The 25095-nt window shown below is 37.4% G+C and overlaps 1 protein-coding gene across 3 annotated transcripts in view; it reads right to left on the minus strand.

The window, feature by feature from the left end:
- Positions 1 to 25095, minus strand: part of phkb (phosphorylase kinase, beta) — a 66996-nt gene continuing 41901 nt past the window's right edge. For 2 of the 3 annotated variants that reach the window (XM_079594246.1, XM_079594248.1), the window contains 17 exons: positions 20158 to 20213; positions 17986 to 18079; positions 12931 to 13014; positions 10882 to 10986; positions 10519 to 10601; positions 10353 to 10443; positions 8926 to 8984; positions 8603 to 8765; positions 8443 to 8524; positions 7837 to 7894; positions 5906 to 5996; positions 3922 to 4124; positions 3665 to 3799; positions 1816 to 1945; positions 1547 to 1654; positions 1287 to 1427; positions 1 to 827 (listed from right to left, as the gene is read on the minus strand). In XM_079594246.1, the coding sequence (XP_079450372.1) occupies positions 690 to 827; positions 1287 to 1427; positions 1547 to 1654; positions 1816 to 1945; positions 3665 to 3799; positions 3922 to 4124; positions 5906 to 5996; positions 7837 to 7894; positions 8443 to 8524; positions 8603 to 8765; positions 8926 to 8984; positions 10353 to 10443; positions 10519 to 10601; positions 10882 to 10986; positions 12931 to 13014; positions 17986 to 18079; positions 20158 to 20213 (1821 nt within the window). In that variant the 3' untranslated portion in view covers positions 1 to 689. Of the gene's footprint in view, positions 828 to 1286; positions 1428 to 1546; positions 1655 to 1815; positions 1946 to 3664; positions 3800 to 3921; positions 4125 to 5905; positions 5997 to 7547; positions 7639 to 7836; positions 7895 to 8442; positions 8525 to 8602; positions 8766 to 8925; positions 8985 to 10352; positions 10444 to 10518; positions 10602 to 10881; positions 10987 to 12930; positions 13015 to 17985; positions 18080 to 20157; positions 20214 to 25095 lie in introns of all 3 variants that reach the window. The other variant, XM_079594247.1, reaches the window with a different exon arrangement.

A 25095-nucleotide genomic window follows, 5' to 3' on the forward strand; every position in this document is an offset into this window, starting at 1 on the left:
TTAAGTTAAAACAAGGGCAGTTTATTTTTTAATATCTATTTTTCTTCAGTAGTAAAGGACTGAAAATTAGGACTGTTCTTATAATGAGGAAACAAGCACACTCAAATGTTTTTTTATATTAGCATTCAAACATACATAAAAGAAAGTGCCATGATACATCAAGTAGCAGTCATACGCTCTGAAGTTAACTGACAACAGGTTCAAAATGAAAAACAAACTACATTAATTATAACATTTGTATACATTATTTAAGAATACCCTACATTATTTAACAAAAAACAGCTTCTATCTTCACTTTTAAGTTCACAACCAACAACATCTACATCACTATTCAAACTACACCCTGAAATAATGACATGCAAATGGTTCAGTTCCTTAGTGTACAATGTGAAGGTATATTGATCCTAATCTAATGCAATGAGACATGTGGTTCTCTGGACACAGCCAAGTTGTGTGCTGGTATTGATAAAGGACCCGATGAAAAAAAAATACTTCTTATACAATAAGCTTTGGGAGGCTAACAATGCAAACTTTTTTTCTTTTCTTTTTTTTAATGTGGGCATAACTTTCAAGGTTCTGAAATGTTTTATTTTCACTTATATGCTATATCATATATTCCAGACAAAAACAAAAAAACAACCCCATGTTAGCGAGACAGGGTGTGTACTGTGTATGGCAGTCGAAGTGCTTTAGCTGACAGAACACGGGTCATCTTTACTGGGCTTCACCTCTCCCTGCAGCAGCTGGATCATCACTGCCTTGGTCAGGTAACTGGACGTGCCTTGTTTCCCCAGGGATGGTGTGTTGTAGAAGGCCGCCATGTTATCCTGTGGATTTTATCCATCTTAGTAACATCACCACAAAATGCTAATGCAAGTGTACCTGCCATTCAAATTAGTACTGGCTGCTGCGCTTTAAAGTACGTTACATTAGGGCTCTCGATCCATTCATTATATTATATGCTGATTGATTACTTAATTGCATTTATGATATAATATAATTCAAAGACAATTACATAACAATTACATAACTGTTCAGGCAGCAAAAGCACTGAACAGACATTATTAAAAGTGTTTTTAGTCAATATATTGTTTGTTTTACTGTAAAGTATTTTTTAAGTTTTAAAAAGATTGGGTTTTTTTAAGATTTCTTTTTTTTATTTAGGAAGAAATCAATACTTTTATTCCACAAGCAATGTTTTAACTGTATTTTTGATCAAATGAATGCAGCCTTGCATAAATGACTTCTAGAACTTGAAAGCTTTCACATGTTAAATCTGCCCTCACCAGTTTCCCAGAGCCCTCCAGTCTGCTGCGATCTTTCTGAAAGTCAGCAAAGGCGTCATTAACCAACTGGTCCAAATCCACCGGCTCTTGAAACTCCAGCTCCGGGTTTCTTTCCAGCAAAATTGACACCACCATCAACAGCTGCATTCAGGTCATCAAAGACACAAACAGAGTCAAACAGCAGAAAAGGTGAATAATACGTCAGAGTACCAATTCTTCAAACTAAATTAGGGCTGCAGAAGGGACAAACTGTGCCTAACCTCCACAATTATCTGCCTGTACTCAGCCAAAACGATGTTCTTTAATGTGTCCTCCACCAACAGAGAAAAATTCATTTCATACATGGTCATATCTGACAGAGTAGGTTGCTGCAAAAGAGTGAAAGATGGTTATCTCAGAAAGCAGATATTGTGAACACATTTAAAACGGTCCCTTTAATGATGCAATACAGGGACATTATTTCTCCAGAACTACAGTTCCTCTGCAATACTATGCCCAAAAAAATGATCAAAGGTTTTGGAGAAGTTACCTGAGGGAGACTTTTTCCTCCGACCATGATGCCATTACGTGTTCTCTCTAGGATTTGCCAAACGCGGTCATAGAAGCCGAGAGGGGTGCGGTTGAGGGAGCCATCTATCTGACGTCTATGAAGCCACGATCTATAGAAACATGGAAGACCAAAACAAATCATCAAAATTGTTTAAATGGATATATACCTGAATGCTAACTCTGCAGATAGATTAGGGAGATAATACATAAATTATCCATTCAAAATCCAGGCCTCTGTAAGATATATTAAAGGCTTCTGTTCTTCGTGATCCCATTTTTTAAACTTTAGCTAGTATGTAATGTTGCTGTTAGAGCATAAATAATACCTGCAAAATTATAAAGCTCAAAGTTCAATGCCAAGCGAGATATTTTATTTAACAGAAGTCCCCTTTCAAAGCCTACCGCGAACGGCCGGTTCGGACTACATCCCTCTACTTCCTGCTTTAATGACGTCACAGTCATTACAGTTTTTTTTAACTAACCTCCGCCTACAGGAATACACAAAGTCTTGTTGCGCTCCTACAGAGAAGAGGAAGAGTTGCGTTTGTAGAGTGTGTTTGTCGCCATGCCGTCGAGACGCTGTTATTTTCATCCCGGAGTCAAATCACCTTACAATAACACTGAGCGCATGCATCGCTATGGTAAGAGGCGTGACCTTTCCGGGCAACGTGCGCTAAGCTGCTGTCGAATCACAACACAGGAACCGCTGGCACAATCAGAACTCGTTACGTATTTCTGATGGAGGGACTTCATAGAACAAGGAAGTCATCAGCCCGTTTTTAGCACAGTGAAAACAGCGGTATACAGATAAGTACATTTTGTGAAAAATACTGTGTTTTTTTACACGCGAAACATGAACACATGTTATATTGCACACTGTAAACACAATCAAAGCTTCAAAAACACAGGAAAAACGGGACCTTTAATGCTTTTGACTAATGTCACTTAATGCTGGTCACGTTAGTCAAGCTATGATTCTCCTTGAATCAGAATAAATTCTCGAATTATGTTGTACTTTAAAATCTTGAATTCATTATATTTGCATACATTATATATTTGCATATTGGTTCTGTTCCGTTTACCCCAAGGGGGGTTATTGCTGCTCTCCCGGCTCTTATCCATGCTAGGCTGCATGGATGCGCAGGGCGTTCTCGTCCAGAACGGAACCATACCGTCAATCTAAACGGTATGCTAATTGCCAATCGTATTTGACCATAGTGGTCCTGACAGAAATACAGTGAAAACAATAATATTGTGAACTATCATTACAACCTAAAATAACTTTGCTGTTTTAATATATTTTAAAATGTCATTTATTTCTGTGATATTAAAGCTACATTTTCAGCAGCCCTTACTCCAGTTTTCAGTGTCCCATGATCCTTCAGAAATAATTTAATATTCTGATTTGGTGTTCATGAAACATTTCATAAATAAGGAGACATTCATATATTATGAATGTGATTACTTGTCAAGTATTCTTAAATATGAAGAACAAATTATTGAATATAAAGAACATAATTGATTTGAAATAGAAATATTTAGTAACAATGTTAAAGTCTTTACTGTCACTTTTGATCAATTTAATGCGTCCTTGCAGGAAAAAAAAAAGATTAAATTCTTTCAAAAATTAAACAATATTACTGATCCCAAGTTTTGGATGATGGTGTGCATGATCAGAATATCAGGTTCTTATTTAAAAATGATCGTTAGTTGCCCAATTAAAAACTAGGATTATAAATGATGATAAACTGTTGTTGCGAATGGACATGGCAAATCATTCACGTTTGGCAGGTATCTACAGAAACACACAGATGGTGGGCATCCTGCACCTGCCATTCTGCTGAGGCTGGAGGACATCCAGCAGGAGCTGTTTGACATCACTAGGGGACATCTGGTAGATGTCATGAGGTGGCATGTCCCCAGCACGAATCTTCAACTCATGTTTCATGGCTTGAACAATCCACCTGATTGCAATTGCATGACAAGAATGCAATATATTCATTATTTAGAGATGTGAACATGTTATTTCTATTATTTAGGCTCATGTTGTGAAGCTCATTATCTGAAAAGAGAGGGGACGGCATACCCCACACGGATCTTCAGCATGCCACTGAACAGCTCTGGGGTGTTGGAGATGATCCAGCCAATGTGGATGACCAGCTCTTGCTGCAGCACGGCCTCTCGCTCGCCGTGAGGGCTGCACTTGCTGTATATGATGTCCTTTATGACCCCCGGAGACAGTGGGTTAGAGATCACGATCTCCTCATGCCCAAACAGCCCCAGAGTCACCTGGTAAATCAGAACAGCCGTCAGTCTGTATCACGGTGGATGATTTGTCAGAGAAGCATTTTTCTATTTCTTTGAAGGGGTTTTAAATATACTGCAATGGCTCAAACCAGTATTATCTCTTTTTTAAAAATGTATAAATCCAACCCGATATCATGAGAAAAAAATAACTATTTTACCAGGTGGTGATTTCGTTTGAATTTGTACAATGTGATGTGTATGGAAATGTTTGATTTTAATAAAGACTATAAGCATTAAAAGGTCCACCCCTAAATCTAACCATCAGTGAGGCGGAAGCATTAAAATGTACAAATGAGATTATAAGAAATAATACTAATTAGCCACCAATGTACAAAATACAGTGTAGTTACGAATTGTCGAAAGAGTGTTTCGTATAAATCACAACATTGCAGTAGATCTATCCTTTTCAAGAAAAGCTCCCAATTATAATATGAATGAATGTGGTGATGGGTCTATACAAGATGTTCTATTAAACACTGCAGATCTGCATAAAAATTACAACATTATTACAGTGGTCCCACATATTTATATATATATATAAGAGGTACGCAAACTTTTTACTATGAAGGGCAATGTTAAAAGTAAATATTGCTTTATATCCAACTATATTTTATAAACACACACATATACATTATATATATATATAATAAATGTTAAACCAAACGAATGATAAACCAAATGTATTTATTTTTATAAATTATGTCTTTCAATGTTTTTTTCCTATTTTTCCTTCTGATCGCATGCCGGACCAAATCAAAGGTCATCAGGTGCCACCTTTGGCCTGCGGATCTGATATTTATGAATACCACTGTATTAGATATCAAAAGATAGCATAAATTTAACAAAAACTAGTTTGTTGGCTTTTAAAATAGAAAATCTACTTGGGTACTTTGTGGTTCTCAAATGTTAGAAGAAGAAGAAGAAAAAAAAATCAGCCTAGTGTGATTTGTTAGCAGAAGCCACTTGGTCTTTGGTAATATTTTGTTATCTCTGCAATACAAATATATATTTTGAGTCTGGGTTAAGTATCTTCGTATAGTTCCCAGCAGACATCAATATTACTCTGCTATGGCAATTTACCCAAATACACATTAAGTAGGGAGCACATAGAAAAAGGCTTGGCTTCTTTATATTAAATAAGGCTAAGACTCAATGATTCTACATGCAGGTCAGCTCAGACTGCTCTTGTATGCAAAGAATGACCCATTTTCAAACCAAAACGTACCCATTTATCTTACCCACAACATTAGGCCCCTAGGATGCAATTTATATGCAGATTCACTGCTAGTGCGCTACTCTGATGAATCATTTCACAACCACCAGGGGCTAAACACGACTATGTTGGGAAACTATGGCAGTTCATTAAACAAACACTCCACACCACAAGTAATGTTTGTCTCAACACAAAGCAAATAAAAGGTAAATGTACACTGAGGGTAAATGTAATGCACGAACAATGGGATGGTTGCAGGCGTTCTGGGTAAAAGCGATTTTTGCTGCAAAGGGAATAGTTAAGCTTCAAATGAAAGCAGGTTAGCTTTGACAGTGATGACTGATGCAATTAGCTATTATTCTGTTGTGTTATAGGAAGAGGAGTCCATCATGACTTCGGCATACAACTGATGTGAAGAGGATACATTCTACAGCTCATTTGAACCTTCTTATAATCAGTGAACATTAAAATGTTTGACTTCATTACATTTTTGACTTGTTCGTTCATATCTTATCAATTATTTAGGCCCCTGTTCCTGTTTTTCACTTACCTGCTTGCCATGCACTAAAACACTAGTAATGCTCGGTGCAAGGCTGTCCACTAGTTTAGTTAAGAGACTGGCAGCAAGGCGCACAACGGACCTGGTGAACACAACACAATACAACACAACAGAGATATACTCACTCATTCAATGGAGCCAAACAGAAATTGAATTGGACTACAGTCTATTATGAAACAGTTTATTACTAAAATGTATACACTACTGTTCAGAAAGTTCGGGGTCAGAAAGATTTTTTAAATAAATTCATACTTTTATTTAGAAAGGATACATTAAATTCAAAATATAATTAAAAGTGACAGTAAAGACATTTACAATGTTACATAAGATTTATATTTAAAATAAATGCAGTTATGTCCTATTCATTAAAGGATCCCGAAGAAAGCATCACATTTAAAAAAAAAAGAAGTAATGTTTCTTGAGAAGCAAATCAGAATATTAGAATGATTTCTGAAGGATCATGGGACACTGAAGACTGGAGTAATGAGCCTGAAAATTCAGCTTTGACATCACAGGAATAAATTACATTTTAAAATATAATAAAGTAGAAAATAATATTTTTTTATGTAATAATATTTTAACAATATTACTGTTTTTACTGTTTCTTTGATCAAATAAAATGCAGTCTTGGTGAGCATAAGGGACTTCTTTAAAATACTTTCTTTTTTTTTATCCTACCGACCCCAAACTTTTGACAGATAGTCTATTTAAGACTTGCTGCCTCATAAGCAATGACAAATAAAGTTGGAGCTCAACAGTGATTCATTTCACATATATCACCAAAAAGACTTGTTACAAGAACTTCGTGAACCCCGCCAAACTTCTTTAAACTTTAGATTGTTTGAAGTCTAATTGTAATGCAGCATGATGCTCATTTGAATAAATGAGATGATGTTATATTCCAAAGATTTTGACCCCCTGTAGCATTGAAATCATTAATATTTAAAGCTGGGCCCTCTGGGACGAAAACGATCAGGAGAGCTCGGCATCTCAAAGTGACAAAGTGGCATTGGGCATTTAAACTATGCTGTTGTTGCTCCTGGACTGAAGTTACACTTCCTACACTTTCGTAATTCACATTTCCATTTATTCATACATTTATTTGGCAGGCGCTTTTATCCAAATTAACTTACAGTGTATTTAGGGTTTCCTTTTTTCTTAGTAGGTGTGTTCCTGGAAATTTAATACATGACTTTAGCGTCATTTGAGCTATAAGAACCTATTTTAATGTTCACCAATTTCATATTTAGCTGATGGATTCCTTGTTGTTATGGACAGGTTACACTGCCACAGACATAATGGAGTTTAGCTCACAAACAAATGGCAAATGAGACACTGTTACAGTGATAACCCCAGCTAAGAGGCATCAAATTGTGTTATGAAGGATATAAAAAGCTCAACTTCAAAAAAACATTACCATAGGCGCAAAACAACAATTATAAAAGAGAGAAAAAAACAACAACTAATGAGCTGCATGGTTTCTCTGTGCATGATAACAGCTTGACTAAGCGGATGTAAAGAAAAACAACAACAGAGGATGAGTGCTGCGTGCTCATGAGTTAACACATCCTTCAGCACGGAGTCAACAGTTACACCACACATGCAGAGGTCGTATACCCCACCGCCCAATTACCTGCTTGCCATGGACCAATATAGTGGTTATATGAGGAGCTATAGAACCGGGGAACTTCTGGATAACGGCCGCAGCACTACGCACCGCCAGCCTACATGAGGTTTGCGTGTTTAAAAATATATATGTGCATAGTTGCACGTAACATTAGACAAATACACATAACAGGTAAAAACCAAAATAGCCATAAATATATCAAGAGTTGATCATTTTACCCAACTATAATGAGAAAATAAGTGAAACTCTAAATGCTTCCGGTGAGTGCAGTGAAAAGAGTAAAAAAAAAACTTACCAAAGCTTCCTGCTCCCAGCTCTTCTGTAGATTCTCTCCAAGTCATCCTTGAGATTCTCTGGACATACAGAGGGTTAGGAATGGCATGTTAACCATAAAAAAAAACATGTTTTCAGTCTTAGTGTAGTCTGTAAGACAACATCCCTGGAGCATTTAGGCCCAAACACATGGACGCTCCGGCTTGCAACATAAAATCACATATAAGCATGTATTTAATCGCTCTGCACTTGTTCAATAGGTCCGTTTAAGAGTGTGAACAGTCTTGAGCAACGAGATAAACTGTAGCTACGGGAATTAAGACCACGACAAGGGTGTGAGTAAGCATTGCCAACCCACTTGCTTATCCATGAAGGCACTAAATGGATTACAGCTGTGGACATTTCATTCAGATGAGCTTTAAAAGCAGCCATGCAGTAAGACGTGTCCTGTGGCTTTTTAAAAAGCTCACCATTTCAATAGCACTGAAATACTCTGGCCTTACACTTACCGGTAATCATTACAACTTTAGTAAAAATACCTGACATTTCAGAGGTAGAGACATATTTGACTGAACTAATAATATATATCTCATGAATTATGTACTATTTGGGTGACTAAACCACATACCGTTTTTTTCAAAGAAGTCTGGGCCTTCCTTTTTGAGGAGAATACTGGCCAGCTGGGCTTGACTGGCCAGACAGTCACAGTCCTGATAACAGAATATGAGTTATACAAGAGCACCTATATTAAACTCATAATCACACACAGGCAAGATAGTTAGGCTCACATTGAATTTCTGTAGAATCTCAGGTGTGGATTTATTGAACCATTCCTCGACGTTGATCTCAGGCTGCTGCTCCAGGTCAGAGGCGTTCGGCGTGCTGGTTTGACGCTTCACCTTCGAATGCTTGGGCAACTCCAGCTCCTCGAAGCTCTTGAACTCTGGGATCCTACACAGAGGAATGTATTATGGAAAAAAGTAAAGGATTATGAATCTGCTGCATGCCTTAGAAACTGTGAAGACAATTGTCTACATTGCTTCAATAAGTGTACCATATTGAACAAAAGTGAAGAGGAAAATAAATGGTGCAAATGGAGGTTAAATCTTACTCCGCTTCATTGACACGTAGGAAATCCAGTTGCTCCACCACAGCGCCTGATATCAGGGTCTGTAAAGTTTCCAAAAAGAATGTTACATTAGAACAGGGGTTTTCAAAGTCAAAGACAACACAACATAACATACATGATGGCGTCCTTCAATTAAACCACATAACATGAATTGCACTGTATGAATTACACACAGATTCTTAATAAAGCTATGAAAGATAGTCAAGAGCAGTGAATGATTTTCTTTTTCTTTTGTTGCAGCAGGTAGGCCCATATGAGTCTGCTGTCACTTTAAGTCTTTACGTATAGATCCAATATAATGATAATTTCGCCTAACTGCTACTTTCACCTAACTGACAATGTTACGTGAATACTCACCAAAATGGGCATTTTGACACATAAATGTGTGTATTTGACCTTTCAAGCGCAATAATAAGCAGGGAAAGTGAACTGAATTCAGCACTCGTGCCCTTCGGATGTGCGCCACAGAAAGCTGCCTGTCAGCAGAGAATTCAGTTTATTGTGCTTTTAATAACTCATCATCAAGCATGTCCCACTCTTTCTTATTCATTTATGTTTCTTTGCTGCTCATTTGCGTTTAAGCAGTCCTGCCCTGCACACATGTATTTACATACAGATAAACTATATAGAAAAATCTCTATCGATTGACATTGTCACATCGCCCGTGCCTCCCCAGCGCGCCCCACACTTTGAAAACCCCTGACAGACCATAGGGAATACAAAGGCATTTAGATACATCATGCAATATTACATAATAATACAATATGTTTTAAATGACTGTTAATCAACACACTAAGCGACTACAGTACAGCAAATAAGTATTTGCCCCCATCTTAAAATGCTCTATTATGCCGAACTCAGTGGATGCAAATTTGTGTACAAACAAAATATTGCACAAAGGGAAGCTGAGTAAAGACACAATGCACTTGCACAATACACACATTAAGTCACACAAAATTAGTTATTTCAGTGAAAATAGGTACTTCTCTTTTCAAGGTCCTGCTATGTCATCTTTCTTTGGTTCAGAACCTGGACTTTGACTAGGCCTCTCTAGTCTCTTTTTTTTCTTTTTTTTCAGCCACTATGATCTGATCTGGATAATTGTTCAACTGCATTACCCAAGTTAGCATGAAATTAAAAATCATTGAATCAAATTCATTGTGTTACTGTCAAAGCCTGAAATTTGTTTATCTCAGACCTTTGAATCAAAATTTCATAACTCCAATGCACTCAGATTTCTCAGAATATAAACTTTTATGTAACAATATGAAACCATTCAGTGAGAGAAATATGCATTAATATTACTTTAATAATGTATTCCCATGTTTTTGTAAGATGTGGAAAAAGGCTGGTTTTGGAAGTCATTTAGACGCATTACATATAAAATAATTTCTTATAAAGAGCAGCACCTGCAGTCTGTCCACATGAACTTTGACTCCTCCAATGTTTCCCTTCTTAAAAGATGCCAGCATGTCCAGGATGGGGTTGAAGCGGCTCCCTCTGGTAAGAAAGTGGTGACATTACTGTACCCTTCATAAACAAAACTCGGTTCTGGCTGATTGGAGAGCCTCTTACTTAATGTTGTCCTCTCTGATGAGGACCAGGAAGAGAGGCCGGCCTGACATCTTCCAGTACTGCTTAATAAACTGCAAGGCATTCTGTAAAACGCATGTAAATACAACCGCATTACAAGAGAGCGCTGGAACTTTGGCAATCATATTGCATCATAAACATACAAGCACAGCGCAGACAGCAGGGAAACCACACTGTAACTCTGAGGGTGGACACTGATGATTTATAGGGGACGTTTCTGTCCATTGCCCATTTTCTGCCTTAAATTTGATTCTTTCTTTATATAGAAAGATAGACAAAATATGGAACACAAAGTGAACCCTCATCTAACATCGTCTGAGGAACCAGTGAGGTGTGATATCTCACCTTAATATCATCTATCAAAAGCATGACATCCTGTGACAAGTAGAAGTCACTGAGATCGAAGACAATTGGATAGCAGACCACAGTCTTTCCCAGTATTCGATAAATCTGAGGGGGAGAGAAGTTACCCATTGCGTTACCTGTATGGATGACTGTTAGATCAAGACATATACTTTATCTCAGACAGCAAATCAAACATACCATCCTTTCTGAACAGACAGACACATAAACATCCCTCTAATTTTCTCTGTATTTATGTGAGAAGTGAGTTACTGCATATAGCCCACCACTGTCATACTAAACATAATCAATTCTCCATCAAATACAGAAGATCATTACTCTGGAGTTTCTTATTTTTATCTTCCCCAAATGTCATCATGCTTAAACTGCCCGCAGTCAGTGAGGCTCAGCAGTTTTGGAACCGAACAATAGACTTGTAATCAATCATCTACACCTCTTGACATAATTTAGGTTTGTGTGCAGTTAAAGGGTTTGTGTGCATTTCATGCCATTGCAAATTCATTTGACTTTTTTTTTTTTTTGTGGAACAAAAAAAAGAGATATTTTGAAGAATCTTTATGACAAGTGGCTGTTAAGGTAAAAAAAATGACAACAAAAGACCCACAAAAGTACTCCATATATAAATCGAGTGCCATTTTCCAAGTCTTCTGAAAGGGATAGTTCACCAAAAATTACATTTAGTCCATGATTTACTCACCCTCAAGTCATCCTAGGTGTATATGACATTCTTCTTTCAGACGAATACAATCAGAGTTATTTTAAACAATGTCCTGGCTCTTCCAAGCTTTATAATGGCAGTGAATAGTTTCTGTTTTGAAGTCCATGAAAGTGCATCTAATGCATTTGTGCAAGAAAAATATTCATATTTAAAACTTTACAAATTAAAATAGCTTCCGGCCAAATGAACATACGGATTCGACTTAAGATTAAGTGCAACGTATGCGAGTAATGTGATGTACTGCTGATATTTACACTTCGCCATGATGCACTACGCTACTTCTGATGTCACAAGTTGCTTAAGTTGCGCATTAGGCGCAAGTAGATTGCGTATGGCCGTTTGGCAGGAAACTAGAATTTTACTTTGTAACATGTTAAATATGAATATTTTACTTACACAATTGCATCGCTTTGCTTCAGAAGGCCTTTATTAACCACCCAGAGCCGTGTGGAGCACTTTCATCATGGATAGATGCACTTTTGTGGACTTCAAAACAGAAACGGCCATTCATAGCCATTATAAAGCTTGGAAAAGCTTTAAATATTTTTTTATATAACTCTGATTGTATTCGTCTGAAAGAAGAATGTCATATAGACCTAGGATGACTTGAGGGTGAGTAAATCATGGGCTTTTTTTTTTTTGGGTGAACTATCCCTTAAGCCATACGATGGCTTTTTGAGAAAAACAGACTGAAATTTAAGTCATTAATCTTCTATCATAGAAAAATGTTCATTCAAGAACTGCAAACTGTTGCAACTAGAAGAACTGCAAACTGTTGCAACTAGATCATTTGTGAACAAATTAGTCAGATACGTGAATGGTTCGTTCAGTACAAAAAGTAAACCGTATTATCTGGTTCCCTGAAAAGAACAGCTCACCGGAGCAAGATTATCAAAACTTAAATTTCAGTGTAATCTGTCTTTCATATCAATCATATAGATGACTTTTCAAATGTTTTTGGTGGGTATTTTGTCATTTTTGGAGATTAGCAGATGTGGTCACTATGAATTGTTGCAGTGTGGAAAAGATCTGTATAAAGATTCAGGAAAAACATTTTCCTTTTGTCTTTTAGAGATAGAATAGCACTATACAAGTTTGTAACGACATGAGGCTGAGTACATAATGACAGTGACCTATTCCTTTAAAGTAGAGTTGGACTAGTATTTCATTATCATAGGCACTGTGTTACTCTGAGCTTCTGAGTTATTATAAGGATAAATCACAAATAACTGTAATGAGCAGGAACTGAAGTAAATGAGGAAATTGCATTTCCTGTCAGGAGAGTTTGCAACAGCACACAGAACATTGTTTACCTTGCAAGTGCCAATGCAGCCAACGGGCCTCTCCGGTCTCCCACTCAAACCAAGCTTCTTATTGATGGCAAGGAAGCGGTATGCCTGGAAACATAGAGACACACACATAAATTATATATGTATATAATTCACTATAATATATATATATATATATATATATATATATATCACTCATTAAGGACTAGAATGCCTGTGTGTGTCCATTATGTGTGTAAAGGTATTATCTGAGCTATTATAGTACAGGCACCATGCAGTTTAATTCATAACATGCATGTTTTGTTCAGTGGTTGATTCTGAAAGTCTGGTTATTTCCCTTGAGAAAAGGTCAGGTGTGTTGTTGCAAGTGTTTGTGCAAATTTCTTTCAGTTAAAACCGCTCACACATGCATTTTAGTCTGGGACTAGCTTTAGCATTGTGTATGAAACCGGGGATAGTGTGAAAAAGAAGAATCAGAATGAGCCAGACTAAACAGTTTACCTTGCAGTTTTAAGTTGGTTCAGTGTACTGCTGTGATATTTTTCACAAAGTCTATATCAATAATTAAGATCGCGATCTGAGCAATTAAGCCATTATTTGAGCATAACACTTTCAACAACACTTCCTTGTGACCTTGTGATCACTAATTTATCATTTAGCTGATACTTTTATACATCTCAACTTGCAGTACACTCAGAGTCTCTGTTCTCTTGGAGCGACCTGATGTTAAGTGGTGTAAAGTTCATGGTTCCTTGGTTCCTTTTGCTTTTTCTAGCCTAGATTTTTCAATCATTATACTTTGCTGCACAAAATTATAGGAATAACCAGATTCATTGTGCTTATCAAAAGCTCACCATGATGCTACTGTGCACAAGTATAAGAAGACTCATCCCATTTTGCATATAAAACTAGAAAAAAATAAGTTCCACCTCTAAATGTACACTATTTTTTGGAAAGAATTGGGGTCATTTCTTTTTAAGTAATTTATTTAGCTCATGAGACATGTATTATTATTATAGAGGGTATGCGCGTGACGTCACCATCGGTCGGAGTGAATGCGGTCATTAAGTGGCAAAAATAACAAGCGGCAGCATTTGTTTTCAGCGTGAATGCCGTGAAAAACAAACAAAACGCATCTAAAACGGGAAAGAGCTTTGCGATTGACTGTACAACTAGATTTGACCAGAAATATGAGGCACTGTATATTTTTACAGACTGCCAAAAGCTACAGAACAAGACCATATTCTGCATAATTGGATGTTTTTAAATAAACACTGACAAAAAAACTATACAAGTTTTAGGGCTGGACGATATAATGATATACACTATAACATTAATGTAAGTGATCACCTGGATTTAGACCCATCTATATTGTATTTATATAAAGCTTTTACAGGCAAATTTGCTTTATTTATTTCCCCGGGGTCGAAATCAGGCACATGTAAATGTCAGGAAACAACATTCCTGGCTGCATGTCAATATCCATGGATCACTGGATCTTTGGTAAGTTGTAAGGAACACTATATTGAGTCCAACCTTTAGATTAAGCTGATAATAGTTAGTTTTACTGGCGTTTTCACAGTTTCCCCCATTAACTCCAGTCACGCAGCAACTCTTTTGCCACTCAGTCCGGCCGGGGGGGGGGGGGGGGGGGGGGGGAATGCATACCCTCTATTAGTTGAAAACGGGGATCCTGCTTAATAAAGAATGAAAAGTGTGAAGGTGTTTTCTGGATTTTCAGGAACAGAAAGTTGGAAGAACAACATTTATTTGAAATGGAATTTGAAATATTTATTAAATATTATATGATTATACAACTTTAATATAATCTAAAATTAAATATTATATTTGTCACTTCTGATAAATTTTTTGTGTCCTTGCTGAATAAAAGTATTGATTTATTTTTTAAACAAACAAACAAACAAACAAACAAACAAACAAACAAACAAACAAACAAACAAACAAACCTTAGTGACCCCAACATTTTTAAACAGTGTAATTGGTTCACATTGTGTGATTCAGTCTCACTTTTAGCCGGATTAGTCCTCTCCCAGTAACAATTACATGCAAGTTGAACTATCGGTAAAGAGTCTCAGCAGAACAAAACAGTGCAAGGAGATCAAACAGAGGTATTTGAGTCAATGTACAGTGACTCAACATATAAACCACCACATAAACACATAAACCACTTTGCCAGTGACACTCAACCACATTTAAAGGCAAAGCTGCAGTCACGACACACAACTTAAAATGGCAACAAATACAATGTCAGGGCAAAACACCGAACAGTACAGCAGGAATTTGCATGATTTATTCATGCCACAGAATTGTCTTCCTGCCTCCCTGCCACCCTATTTCACCAATGTCCACCCACTTGGAGATCTATGGCCTCGTCACTGCTCAGGTTTGCCCTTCAATCTAAATCTATGGGATTTTTCGGTCATTTTATTGTCTGCCAAGTAGAAATCATAAGACGGATTGCTTAGAAAAGTAATAGTACACTTATCCTGAAGCGTAGCAATCTAAAAGTCTAAGAACAAACCCCACTCCCTGCATATAGTGACGCTTGCCTCAGTAATCATTCCAGTGCAGAGTACAAAGAGTGTGCCGACATCTTTACGACATTAGATGGAGCTCTATTTCTCTCTGACCTCCTGCAGTCTGACATTCTCAGAATAACACTCCAATACAAAAGTGTACTGCACAACACAACGTAAAAAAAAAAAAAAAAAACAGAACAATAAGCCCCTGCCGAGGAGAATCCAGCTCATATCCAACCGAAACAGGAGAATAGATGCTAATTTAGACAAAATCCAGTAGTCAAAACGAACATTTTCGAGAGAGATTTATGCTCCAGAACTCTTTTTCTCTCGTTGTGGATCTCTGTACCTTGGAAAATTTGTGTGCAGAATAGCAATGAGGGGAAGACACAACTGAATCGAGAGCGCCCTGCCTCTAATCAGAAGCTCAACATGCCTGACACGAAACCTGCAAATGTCACGCATGCTAAGCCTGTAGCACATCAAGAGGGGCAGTGAAGCCACTGTGCTGATGTTGAAACAAACCTCTTTAATACGCAGGATTCTACAATTAAGACGTTCACGCTCGTATCACTTTCTGCAGCCTTGCCGCTCGAATTAGAAACGGCACGTCAACCTATGAACTGCTCTCTTATCTGCGCTTGTATTTGACATGATTATTCAAGAATATCAGGCAAAAGGTTTTTGTTAAAGATAAGGCTGTACATTAGGGCGGCGCAACTGATCAAATAAAAATGTAAAAACAATTACAGCTGCAACAATTAAGTAATTGCGGTGAGAGCTTTCCATTTTGATAAACTCTCACTGTGTCAAAATTATTCTGCAGCATTTGAGTATTGTAACCAATCACAGACATTTCTGCATGGCAGATCAGATTAATTTCAAGTAGTTTACGGGTTATTTGTAAAGACGACTAAGCAAGTTTGCATAAGCAGTCTCATCCACAGTTGTATTTTCAATCTGTGTTGTGGCACACAATAATGAGGGCTGGAGAATCATCACCTGACACTCAATAAGAAGCTTTAGAACCAAAGTGAAGGCATAGCCAGTCATTTAGAAAGATTTTAGACTTGCATGTGGCACCACTTACCAAGTAGTCTGAGCAATAGCCAATATGCATTGCAAGTGAGAGATTATTATCAACAATATAATAATCAAGGTAAAGACAGATTAAATAAGCAAGTATAGACAGCTTCAAATTATTATAACGGGAGAGTTCTCCGGAGCCCAAAACTCTGAATGGCTTGCACAGTAAGAAAGATTTATTGATTATAGCAGGACTGCAGTGTTCCAGTATGGAAGTGTTGCTAGATTTCCGTGTATAATTTATTCAGATTTTGGACATATTTTGCTTCGAGTCACTCTGCTCAAAAAGTTGACTATAGACGCTGCTTGATTTACTTAATTATAGATTAAAAGGATTGATTGAATGTAGAATTGATTGAATGTAGAATTAACAGATTGACTCAATATTAACTACACTACCGTTCAAAACATTCTATGAATCAAAGAATCATTCAAAAAATATTTTTTAACGCTGATAATAATAGCTAATCGGAATATTAGAAAATATTAGAATGATTTCTGAAGGATCGTGTGATTATGGAAGACTGGAGTAATGGTGGCTGAACACAAACATTTGCACAATATTGGAAATTAATACAAATTAATCAATCATAATATCACAAAATATCAAAAGAAAATAATCCACAATTAAGATTTTGCAGTTTTAGTGCTTTTCCTCCCTTCTAAAATAATTATTTAAGGAATTCAAATGTGTATATTATGTCATTTACCATGACAGGTGACGGCAACAAAGGTTCTGCCGCTGATCTAAAGTAGGCTGCTCTTTCCAAAGAGCTCCGAGCATCCTTACGGAGGCATACTCAGCAAACTATCACTCCCTCTAATGCACACTTGAGTGCACACACACACACACAAAACTGAACTGACCGCAGATAGAACAGTGTCAAGGGAAGCAGATACTGTTGGGTGTCTGATTTCAAACAGCTTTTAAACCAAACTGCAGTAAATTGCACGTTCCGGCGACAAAACCTTACCACCCACACACACACCCACAGACAGAAGAACAAACACGTAAACACTCTCGCACATATTGCTCCATGCTCTGTCGATTTCAGACAGAATGAGCACAACAACAAAAAACATTTAGCAAAAGATAATAATCTAATGACAAGTTTAGACCAGGTTGGTCAGAAAAATGAACGCTGCTTTCTATTGATTTATTGTCACTCTTTTGCTCATACTGTACGTTTACAAAGGTCATTTATATACGGTAAATATGAGAAAAATTTTTTTTGTCAAACTAATTCCATCAATAGTTCACGAGTGAGGTTCAAACCATGGTGTAAATCTTAAAGAGAATGCAAAAATAATTCACTAACTGACATGAGGGATGTGCCAGTCAATCCAAACCACTTGATAAACTGGCCAATGGTCTAATGGAGCGACTGCCACAGAAATTGATCAGTCTGGAAGATTTGTTTGGTGGTCAGTTTGATTGATTGAAACGGGATACCTTCACCAGCTCTTTCTGAGGCCAGATCTGAATGGGCTCCACCTGCTGCGGGGTCTGCGTTTGAATGCCATAGGTGTTGAGGAAGACCTGCAATCTGAAACACACAAGCAAGACAAGAGACAATCAAACATTAAACACAACTCTGTTAAAGATAAGGTGTGTCATTTCTGCAACATTAGTGGAATCAAAAGAATTGGAAAAACAATGACAAGCTTATAGAAGCCAACATATTTTTTTTCTAGCTTATTTTCTTGATATCACCACCTGTGTGCTTCCATGTTTGAAAATAATGTGCCACATTCTATCCCCCTGTTCAAAAATCACATTATAGCGTTATCTGGTTCTAGTTAAAGAAAATATAATATCTTTTTTTACTATTAACTATTAAAAATGATTACATCCAATTTGTCTTTAATGTGGCATTATCCCAAACATTATGAAGCCCAACCCTTACCCTTACTGGAAAATAATACTAATAAATGTAACATCATAACTACCATAATGAACATGATTCTTTTTTTTTATGATTTAAAAACTAGCATAGAGTGCTGCAGGGATAATGTCAAAACGCGGAGGACTAATTCACCAGTGGTTCACTCGAAATTTTCCTATGGGTTTTTATAATGGGGTTTTTCTATTTATGAGTAAATAAGGTGTGAGAAAAACATAACTTGACGATACTTGGATACTTCTACAAAGTAAACTGCACACACTCACACTCAAATGTTCTTATCTACCGGTAATTACTTATTAAAAACATGTTTTAAACAGCTTCAAAATTCGCGTTTTCGATATGGGTGTGTTTAATTTCCGCTGTAGAAACAACAAAGTATCATCAAGTTACGTGTACAACAGACCTTATTTTACTCATTAATGGACAAATCCCATTATAAAAACCCATAGGAAAGTCTCAAAGGAACCACTCTGGGTTTGACGTCATCCCTGGACCACTCTATTTTGCATCTCAAAAAAATGTGCATCCTGCATGGTACGCTATGCTAGCAGACTAATAAGTTAATGGTAGGCTAATGTAATAGTACGCTAGTGAAGAAGAGTAAATAAAGAATGTTTAATGGACCACAGACTGTGATAACATGTTTCCACGGGTATTCATTTGCTAGATTTACGTTTTTTCTTTTACAATTTTTTTAAATTTATAAATGTAATGTACAATTATAAAGCTAAGTGTTATATAACCTTCAAATTAAATTATATAAACCTAGGCATTGCTTCTGCGTGAATGGTTATAATACAACAGGTGATGGACTGATTGCAAATTTGACATCTTTCTCTCTTCTGGCAAACATAACAGCTCTTGTCCTCTTTTGTAAAGTCAGTCACGTTATTTAGATTTTTTTCTTTTGCTATTGAAGTAAATGAGAATGTTGTAGTTTCAGTTCACTATTCCGTTTCTGAGAACCCCGGAAATGTGAAAAGGGTCCATTTGACCATTTTATCTTCAGTAAAATGATGTGACAATTTAAAAGACATTTATAGTCATATTTACATAGTTAATATGCATCTTAAAGCGGTTATGTATGATTTGCAATCAAACATTGATGTAAAGTATCCACAAGTGCCAAGGGGAAACAATCTTGCATGACACTGTGAATACATAAATGAGTGCTCTGCAGGTACTTCTCATGCTGAGGAGTTCAACGGAATTGTATTGTTTACAAGCAACCAGAACCAGCATAAACTATAATATTTTAACACGATTATTTCAGCTTTGCAGGGAAGGTGAGGTGTTAAGTGGAATTTGCTGCTTTAAATTAAGGTATGATGGTTGAGTTGGACAAGTAATCCTGATTAAGGTTTGCAGTGTGAAGAAGGGGAGAGGTGGGTTAAGTGCTTGGGTGAACAATGTTAAATGAACAGCAGAGTGGGTCTGGCTGGGGCCAGCTGGCCACATGACCTCTTTCACCTCTTCCTCTTCCCAGAAAAGCTTTAAATGAGAGTGCTGATAGATGAAGGCTACAGAATAGCCCAACAACTAATGTGAAGGCATCAATTAGACCAGGAGAGAGAGAGGGGGGGGGGGGGGGGGGGGGAGAGGGGGGGGGGGAGAGGGGGGGGGGGAGAGAGAGAGAGAGAGAGAGAGAGAGAGAGAGAGAGAGAGAGAGAGAGAGAGAGAGAGAGAGAGAGAGAGAGAGAGATGAGAAATGTATTTACCTTTGACTTTCTGCTATCAGGGCCACATGAATGACCACATCGTTCACAATGGGACCCTGCAGGAAACAAACAAAGAAGACGTATTGGAAAACTTTGGGTCTCTATGGAAAAGACTTAAAGGCAAGGGCACAGAGTGTAAAATCCATTGCCTGTGAGTTCAGGAGTGAGTGACTTTACTAAAAATGAAGAAAAGAGAGAAAGACCTTAAGAGTGAGAAAGTCAGAGCACCTAGAGTATAACCGATGACTGGGTGGATGGAGGGAATAGGGGAAAAACAAGCTTCATCGAGAGGGAGAGAAAGAGAGACTGCAGACAAAGATGAGGGAGATGATGGCGGATCAGAGCCCTGATTCTTTATGCTAGCTCATTATAGACGTTTGGGCTGGATGATGTAGTAATTTCGCTGAGATAATGAGCTGCTGATTGCTGAAGGTTTAGGTTGGGTCATATCAATCAGTGGCTAAAGCCCTCTGCCTACACACAGAGGACACCAAGCATCCATTTAAACCTTCCACAGCCACAACTCCAAAACTGCAAGAGCATCTTAATGGCTAATTTGTCTTGTTTTCCCGAGATCGCAACTTGCAGGCTTCCCTGTTTCAAAACAATCGTTATTTCTGCGATTCTGCTCGGTGCTACGGTTGAACAAATGATAACCGAGGTTTGCAGGCACTTCTTTTGCAAAAATGTACAGCGTTTACCAACCCCCTGCAGCTACAACTCCCAAAGCCATAATATTAGGCAGCTAATATGTAAATAACACACCTTGAAATGCGCTGAAATGTGTCAAAAGTTGGGATAGACAGATTTATTAGTCTGAAAGGAAGATTTATATTTGTGATGGCTGTTTGCCTCAGCTGTGTTGTAGTTTGCTTCCCATTAAAACGGGGGCGATAAGTGCTCGGTGAACAGGGCAAATCACAGCTTTGGGTTAAATGACATATTGGCACAGCTATTTTGTGGAGGCAGTGCAGTGAGTCATCACAAGGGTTGATCAACAGAGACTATACATGCTAATTCTGCCCTGCGTGAGGGCTGCAGAGGAGGATATTTTGTTCAGGTGTATAGAAGCAGGTTCAAGCTGCCCTCGATGGATGGGAAGTGAATGTCTGGGTATGTTATTAATCTGTAACAGGTGCAGAAGGATTCAAAAAGTGAAAAGGTGCAGTATAACTTCAGTAGTTTGCATTGTGCCAAGAACAACAGTGAAACAACTTGGTTTAAAAAAAAACTGGTTTAAAATGTAAAATATGTTTGATATTCTCTGACTGTGCTCATCATACACTACACAATTTTCAGTCAAATCAGACTGGCTCTGACTTTCGGCAACTGACTCGCACAGACTGAAAATTGGGGCAAAAAATCTATGCTAAATGTAGTAGTCCGGACTTAACAATGCATTTGGGGAATATGTTTTATCTGATTCTCTGGGAACACACAAACCAACTCATGACCATGGCAGATGAGCAATATGAATCACTTTTTTCATATTCCTATTGTTTCTGTTGTTGATCACCACAGAAATTATTTTGACTTAAATTTTAGCTTTAGTAAATCATATATAATACATCACAAGTCTAAGGGGCAGATACTGTACATGTGTACATTGTAAGTCTGTCAGTGCATTTCTTTGTTATGTTTGTATAACGTGAGGTATGAAATATGTGCCAGCACCACCCTATTATGCTGGAACAGAAGAAAGTACTTTAACAGGAAAAAACAAACAAACATATTTCACCTTTGATATGCACATCTTTTCTTACAGCAGTGTAGTTCTGGCTTTGTAGTGATGGCAGTTGGTGGTGTACAAATTCCTGCAAGTCAAGTCTACTATTGGTACTAGTGGGAGCCCCCCTGTACTCTGCAGACTCCTGAAGTCTCTCTCTCTGTACTGAAGCAGCAGACAAGAAACTATGAACAGCTCAATAGGACTAACAGTGATGAGAAATGCTCTTTATAAACGTCTCTTGTTATCAATCAGCCAAATGATCTCTATTCATAATGTGGCTTCAAGAGCCTCATGGTAAGTCAAACAGTCAATATTTACCTCCAATGACAAATCAGTCAGACTCTGCAACTTTAGGAACATTAATAAATTGAAGACCAAAACAAATGCCACAAAAAAATGAGGAATGGTAAAGGCTCTTGCAACTTACAGTATATCATCATTATGCTGTATCTGCAGAAAAGCAAATTAGTCCTCAAAACATTAAACCTATAAGGCATTGTACCGTGATGGTATCAGATGGGAATATTGTGGTACTCTGACATATCTATGTAAGATCTTTTTTTTTTTTTACAGAACTTTTTAAGCACTGCTTTAAGAAAAAGCACACTGGTTAAATGTAAAACTGCATTTCGTTGTACTTGTGCAATGACAATAAAAGTTGAATCTATCGAATCTATCAAGATTAGCATATTTATATTAATCTGTAATTACTAGCACTCCAACTTCAAATAATACTTTAGTCAATAATGTGCTATAGTCAATACGGTAGTATAGTTGTGAGGGTTGGTAGCAATTTTAATATGTGATGGTATCTTTTCAACATTTGCCGCTTTCACTAATTCAACGCAGTCATACATTGACAGGCTTAGACTCTAATAATATGTTAAGACTGACTGCGGTATAAGCTGCTCCTGCGGGCTGAAGAAAATTTCATATCTGATGCAAAGGGCACGTGAAAAAGCTCCCCTTCGGCAGCTAAGTGATGTTTTCGCAGATTCTGGAGCTGCTGGAATTGAGATGGGATCACTAATGGCAAAACTCCACAGCTTGTGAGTGTATAACAAAGGTGTAAAAGTACAGACTAATGAAATGCTATAACTGTTGCCTCGAATGCAATATACTGCAATACAGAGTTCACATATCATGTTATTAGAATGCTTTTTTGATTCTGCAGAAAGTCAGCAAAGTGAGCAAACCACAACACAGCATTCTACACAACACCAGCGTTGCTCATGTGGCAGTATATAATGCTCTATTTTGACAACCTAAAATAAGCCATTTTCCTGAATCCATTCTTATGGTAAAATTTTGCACATGTTTTAGAGCTGTAAAGATTTGATTATATCTCAATTCAAACTAAACGGAACTTTAAAGATTCCATTCTAATGGACTCTTGAAATAAGCCTGAAATAAGCCCCTTTTCTTTGAATCCATTTATGTGATAAATCAATGCAAACCCAATGGACTGTCTCTTAGATTGAGAGATATGATGTGGATAAAAGAGATCTGGCAGATCCACAATCGCATTGCAGTTTGTTCTGCCAAAACACAAAAACATTATCCGATGTGAACTGCTGCTCTTTAAGATGCCTAATGTACCTTTAAGGATAAAAATTCAAAGTCGTCTCTTTGTTGATGCAGTGAGATAGTTCTCGATGTTAAACACTGCAGCTGGTAAGTTTGGGAGGTGTTTGCATTTTAGGTTACACAGATGATAAAACACCCCAACAAGCTAAGAGATTAATCTAAAGTCATGAGACCATATTGAAATTATGGGATTACATTTTGTATTTAAAACTGCAAATTTTTTTAAGATTTTGAAAATGTTTAATAAAACATTTTTGGACCTTTTTTTTTGGACCCCCATGTAAAAAAAAAAAACTCTTTCCAAAGTAGAATGGAAAAAGTGCTTACTTTTTCAACTCCATTCCACATCTTATAATAGAGTGAGGGGCTCCCTATGCAACAGCGCACATCTGGCCACAATCACCTTAAAGAAATTGAAAAGGTTGGGGATTGGACTTTGGAGAAGGTGGGAGTGCAATTGTGAACAAAGGCTTGCTGTGAATTCGATACACATCAACCCTCTCTAGAAGGACCACAGATATATTAGATCTAGTCTGCAATCCTTATGACAAGAAGAAAAAAAAAATCAATTTATATTAAAGCGAGGCAGGTGAAAGCCTCAGGAGTCTGGTGCTTGTCAGCGGTGTTGTATGTGATGTAATTCCCATAAAGACGCAGTGTGTGGAGTGAGAGGAGATAAGGAGGCTGATTACTAATACCTGTAGAGCTGCTCCAAAAGGAAAGTCTGTGCAGAGCGGTTTCAAAAACAGGTTGGGACTGTGTTTTTAAGCCTCTGATAAAACACACAGTCACAAAAGTAATATGAAAGAAAATGACAGCGACCTAACATTGACACTTTTTGTAATTCATTTCACAGGCTCCCTATCTAAAAATCATCAAACATCAATAAAGCACACCAAAAAAAACATTAGGTTTAGATGCACTTCTGTGTCTCACTGTATCAAGTGACACAATAATTCAGTATTTTCCTTTATTAAAATGGACTGACATTTTGGACTAAAAATGGACTAAAATGGTTCTTGAACCGACAGGTTCTGATTTGGGTACTGATCTGGAATGGATCTGGGGGTCTGTTATTGGTTTGGGTCGTAAGACCTGTTCACACCAACACAAATGTTCAGCACAGAAATGCAGCCCAATTTTCACACTTCATTTGTCGGTTTGAAAAAAATGGAGGATGGTCTGAATGAAAATGCACTCTCTAACAATAGGTGACACCTAAGGAACACAAGGGCGCAACTTTCCTTTTTTAAATTATTTTTTTGCCTTTACTGAGATAAAAAGTAGATAACTGACGTGTTTCCATTACAGATTTGCACAAAACTTTAGCGTTTTTTTCTAAATGTCGCCCAAAAAACTATTGCGAAATTATGCCGTTTCCATTAACCGATGTTATGCAACTAAATAACAATGTTATCCCAGCCACCGCACTAGCTATTATTATTAATCGAAGGGGACGTAGGTGTGTTATCCAAGCATTAATGGCAAGGAAAGCCCCTTATACAGTGAGTGGCTCATGTTAGGTGTTTCTGGGTGTTTCTCCCTCATATCTGCTTCGAGGTCTTGATTGTCCAGTAGGCCTATTCCTGTAATTATTTTGTCTTTTATGAATTTAATAAAGA

Source organism: Phoxinus phoxinus, assembly GCF_949152265.1.
Source record: "Phoxinus phoxinus genome assembly, chromosome: 2".
In the NCBI taxonomy this organism is placed as follows: domain Eukaryota; kingdom Metazoa; phylum Chordata; class Actinopteri; order Cypriniformes; family Leuciscidae; genus Phoxinus; species Phoxinus phoxinus.